This window comes from Acanthisitta chloris, unplaced genomic scaffold (assembly GCF_000695815.1).
Source record: "Acanthisitta chloris isolate BGI_N310 unplaced genomic scaffold, ASM69581v1 scaffold1937, whole genome shotgun sequence".
In the NCBI taxonomy this organism is placed as follows: domain Eukaryota; kingdom Metazoa; phylum Chordata; class Aves; order Passeriformes; family Acanthisittidae; genus Acanthisitta; species Acanthisitta chloris.
In genome coordinates, this window is record NW_008680733.1 from 112,552 (window position 1) to 118,071 (window position 5,520).

Sequence of the window (5,520 nt, forward strand, 5' to 3'; positions counted from 1 at the left end):
GACCACAACTTCCTATACTGTGAGATACTGAAGCAAATCTTTCACGTTTGGACAGTTAATCATTAGCAGTCAAACAGTTATTGAAGCCACATTATTTATTAATATAATTTCTTTTAAATGTTAAGTCTAAACAATGCCAACACAGGTACTCTACAGGTCAGTGAATTCATCGGTACCCATGGGTAGCAGTGCTGAAAAAAGGACAAGGAGATACTCTGCACATAGCTTTAAGTCCATCAAGGAAAACTTCTTTCAGTCTTAAATCTCCACTGTAAATTATGCAGCTGAGGACTGTTGCCAAGGACTTGGGTATGAACTTAGTAGAGTCACTTCAATAGCATTCATATTAATGAATAATACATGAGTTATGGAGATCTTCAAAACTTTCTTTTAACCATGTTCTACCAAAACAAATTAAAATGTGATATTTACCTCTATTCCATCAAAACAAAGTTTAATAACTGGGACAAAAGCTTCTTCAACAGCCTGGGGGGAGAAAAGTCATATTATATTTTCAGTATAGAGAAGAACATTTATAAGTAATAGCTACCAGGTCTAAACAATCATAATGAAATGCTACCTCATCTCCTTGCTTTTCTGTTTTCAAGTTGCTTTGTGTCAACAATGTCTTTCTCCACCACTGAGGGTTTATGCAGTAAGCACTGACCTCCTACATGCTGCAGCTGCCTAATGTTAATTATAATCCAAGCTTGTACCAGCCAGCTCTGATGATGTTACCTCAAGGTCCAACCCTCTTTCTCCTTACTTACAGGACACGATCAAGCATCTTTTTCCTCACACATATCTAAGCATTTCTGGGCCAAGCTATGTGGATTCTTACTCTAAAAGGCCTCTTAATTCTGTTTCTATAGTATTTTATGAGAAATGACAAGGAGACAACTGTGTAACTGTGCAGTCTGACTTCAGCTAAACCAGCTGTAAGTCATCAGACTCTATTTAATAGATGTGGTCAATACTAAGGTAATTTGATAAACAGTATCCATGATGAAACTATGGAACTTCATGTCTGCTCTGAAATCAACTACGAATAGCATTTTCATGAACTGAGCATCTGAACTAAATGCAGACTGGCAGCACATTGCTTTTGTAAAAGCAAAGAACACTGCTTACCTCCCAATAAGAACTATTATGAACTGCCAAACACTGAACAGTTCCAAGACTGTTCTTAAGAAGAGGAAGAGAAAACACTACTATATATGCTTAACCTTAGTTAAGGTTATCTTAATGTTACTGGTTGGCAGGATGGATCCTTAGCCAAACACCAAATTCACAAGTCTCAAAGACTCATTCACTACAGCAGTAATTAAGAAAGTCTCCATTCCCCTAATGATGGAGATGTACAAACTTCCTTAGAACTAGCTGAAACAACTTAAAATTGTGTCATGACACCCTGACCTAAAGGTTACTTAAATCACTGCAGAGGTACATGAATAGCTTACAAACCTTGCTACTATATCAACTACAGTACCTGGAGTTAGAGTTTACAGCAAAGTTGACTGGAAATCTGAAAAATCAGAATCCTCTTAATATACCATGGGGATTTAAAGATTGCTAAAAGTGTTCAGAAAATAAAGCATTCAAAACAATTGTTTCAGTGCATATAGTATTACCACCAGATGTTTGCACTACTGTGGCGGTTACCAACTACAGGATGCAGAGTGGACGAATGCTGTAGAGACAGTTACATTTGTTTTATGAGAGCAGGACTAAACCAAAGACTTGCCAGCAACTATTCTCACCTAAAGAATTGCAGCAGATAAAATTTACTCTGAGCCAATACTGAGTATATTAAAGCTGTGATCAGCTGACCCAGGGAGGTTTGCCATTTAGTTGTAAATACTATAGACTAATGTTTCTTCCTCTACTACAAGGGAAATCTTCACCTTTACGTGCTAGAAATCTTGCACAAACATCTAACAAAGGCACACTAAAAATGTAACTTCCCTTTCTGAATGCACAGTTGACAGCCAATATAACAAGTTTAGTTAATATCCACTACTGGAACTGTTTCTATAAGCAGGAAATGGTAAAAGAAGCAGCATAAAACCTTTGTTAAAACCACATAAGTTTGGTCCCGATCCTTTTCAAGCTATCACATCTGCATCAGCTGCTAGAAAGAAAGGAGAAACTTTGCAATACTAACGTGCTAGGAGATCATTCTGCCATGCAGATTTTTAAATGACTGTTTCTATTACGTGGGAGCAGTGAAAACTTGGAAGAATCTCTATTTATTTCAACTCTGGTGACAGGCTTTGCTGCAGGTTAAGTAAAAACCCACTGCAAGCCTTAACAGTGAAGTCATATTTCCTTATTTAATGCATCATCTTTCACTATTAACTTTTCCACACCCTCAAGTCCAGTGAGTTGTATATCAGCATTTCACATACCCTCAAGTCTTTTACTTCTTCTTGTTGTTTTAATTTTTCATAAAATGATGTGAAAAAATCACTTCTTTCAACATGTCGTGGTGCAACACACAGGGCATCAATATCAGCACCTGAAATGTTAATTAGCAGAAGGAAATTACTCAACACTTCACACTCATGGAACGCTAGCAACAGAATTTTATTTTCTTTTAAATCAAACAGGAAAATTTAGTTTCTCATCACGTGGAATAGTTTTCAAATCACATGAAGCAAAAGTTCATGGCCATTAGGCACACTGAATACATACAGACACTCCTGGTTCAATTGTGGAACATTTGCAGCAATTCTCAAAGAACAAAACATGAGAATTTAAGTGTACAGGTCACTCTATATTTTGTCTGTTTCTCAATCCATGATATAAACAATACAGGCATGTATTTCTTTGATTTAGAATGAAGACTAGAGATGGCTGACAAAAACTTCACAATTAACATCACCTCAAAGAACAGCAAGATCAGGCATTAGCTCAAGCACACAGATTTCTATAAAAAAGTAAATGTTACCTTTTGTATGAACCCCTAATCTATAGGATCCAAATGTAAAAATTTTTCCTCCAACATTTTCTATTACAGACTGTGGAAGATTCTAAATGGAGCAAATAAAAATGATTATTTTACCTTAACAAGTTATAACAACACACAGAGCTTATTTTAAAACAAAAGGAAAAATATTTTGCAAAACTTACACTGTTTAACTACTAAAATAATAACCTCAGTATTTACAGAAGAGACAGAGGGATGTTTGCCACTTGGGAACTATTTGTAACATTTCAACAACATTACACATTCCTGCCTCAAACCTGGTGATTGTTCCAGCAGTTCCACACTTCAGGTGCAACAGCTTTAAAATATTATGGAGATCAAACACGTTCTGCTCAATACTCAGGCATTTTAGACTGACTCAGAAATTGATGATGGATTCCAATTTAGAGCAACACAAAAATACTACTTATAGTATCAGTGTTTATTCAGTTACTTTCAGACATACCCATACTACAGCCTTTAGATAAAAATTTGGTTTGGGGAGAGGTATTTATTTAATGTTCAAATTGTTCAGGTACATCTACTACAGCTCCTAAATTTGGATCTTTAAAAAACTCTTGAACCCATAGTACTGTTATCCTTCCATAACAGGATGCAATGCTACAGTCAAACCTCACATTAATGGTTACACAGCAAAAGATTAAAAAAAATCAAAACTCATATTTTCCAATGTATACTGAATTATCTTACAGCAGCCACAATACTCTCACTATTTTGTTTTCAAGGATCAGCATGTATACAGCAGGGACATCCCTGCCCATCATCTTGTTCATATATAAATTCTCATTTCATAAGAGAATTGTAGAGAATAAACACAATCCTAAATATGCTCAAAGCAAAATAGCTTAAAAAATCAGGGGTTTACTCCTAAAGAAAAAAAAGCCACTTCTGTCTTCACAATTTTGCAAGTCTGTAATCACTCAAAAACAAGGTGTGTGGGGTCAGGGGTAACTATAAATATAGAGGTCTCCTCCAACCTTGATGATTCTATGATAACTTGGCATTATCAGCCTACTAAAGTAACATTACAGGATAGACATTAAAGACCACAGACAAGATAAAGATGCAAGAAGCACATTTTAAGATCCTGTAATGTTGCACAAAGCCAAACAATCTAAACATATAATTCATACTGTATATGGATGAATTTGGACAAAAAATCAAGTTGTATCTCTACCCAGGGAGAAGAGGAAACAACTGAAAAATTATTATTACAACTACTGTGACTTGTTTCAGTATTTATCAGTTCCTTTCTTTGACAGGGCTGATGCTGTATGGAAAACAAAGAAGCTACACAAAGATGGTATTTGTTTTGACCTTCAAACCTAAGATTCATCCCACTTCAACTAGAAACATATTCTGAATTTATCTTCCTACAGCAGCCATAGAATCACAGCATGAGCAATTCCACAGAAAATCCATCCATACCTTGTTTTCACTGATTTCCCGTATCCATTCCTTTACGAGGTTATTTAATTTTCCCAAAATTAGAATCCTATGAATAAAACAGCAAAATCGCAGGTCATGAACTTAGACAAAACTGGCAGTATTTTTGAAGACCTTGATCATCATTACACAGTAAGTCAACCAAAGTAACACTGCAGATCTAATTACAGACCATGTTATATACACACACTGAAACAAAGTCACTCGAACAACTATTATTCCATTCCCACTGTTTTCCCCCCTTAAAGATGTTCAAAGTGATTTAAGCTCTAAGACAATGCAAGCATGCAAAGCATACACACATTTTAGGGATGTGAATTCTACTAATTTTCACAATAAGCCCTTAATTCAAAACACATGTACCTAAAAGAACAGTGAGAATCAGTACTGAGAGAAAAAAAAACACTTTAGAAAGCTTAATCGGGGGAAAAAAAAAAAATAGTTTAACTATAACAAAACAGCAATGAAGGGGGAAAAGACCATGCCAGCCCCTGAAATTTAAAGGCTGTTTTAATTCCTTTGTGTTTTGAGGTATTTCTCTTAAGGTGAGAAAAATCAAGTTTACAATTCCACTAGGCTTAAGAAAGCATTTAAAGGAACATACACATGCTTGGGGTTCAGTATTCGACTACATGAGCCTCAAGATAGGGAAAAAAACCCTGTTAGAGTGAGTGTTTACTCACCTGCGTTGCAGTTCTTCTTCCTCTTCAAACACACCATAAGGTTTTAGGGTTTCAATTAATTTCTGGGTAAGCATGCAGTCAAACTCCTTGGGGGCAGCTAAACTGATAGGTGAGGTAATGCCATAATGCTTCTGCAGTTGCTGTGTTTGTGATCCCTGGGTTGTAACGGGACTAATAAAGGCAATTAGATAAAGTTACTGACAGAAACAAAACAAGAACAAAATCAAAAATTTACTTTTTCTCATCAGAGTAGCAGACAAGAGACTAATACTAAGGCAATGAAAAGTTAAGCCTACTGTCAGCATTTACATCCCAGATCAATCTGTGCTATTAAGGACACCAACAGAATTACCCTTCTCCCATTCTGAACACTGATTGCAGGGTTACAAGTTGCTATGAGAT

At 35.9% G+C, this 5,520-nt stretch overlaps 1 protein-coding gene across 1 annotated transcript in view; it reads right to left on the reverse strand.

Annotated features, from left to right (window-relative positions):
- The window catches only part of PAPOLA (poly(A) polymerase alpha), a gene marked incomplete at its 5' end in the record, with an annotated part of 31,349 nt that extends 26,052 nt beyond the window's left edge, over window positions 1-5,297 (reverse strand). The window contains 5 exons of the mRNA XM_009077797.1: window positions 433-486; window positions 2,409-2,518; window positions 2,951-3,032; window positions 4,418-4,484; window positions 5,119-5,297. Coding sequence (XP_009076045.1) covers window positions 433-486; window positions 2,409-2,518; window positions 2,951-3,032; window positions 4,418-4,484; window positions 5,119-5,297 — 492 coding nt within the window. The remainder of the gene's footprint in view (window positions 1-432; window positions 487-2,408; window positions 2,519-2,950; window positions 3,033-4,417; window positions 4,485-5,118) is intronic.
- Window positions 5,298-5,520: the final 223 nt, after the last annotated feature.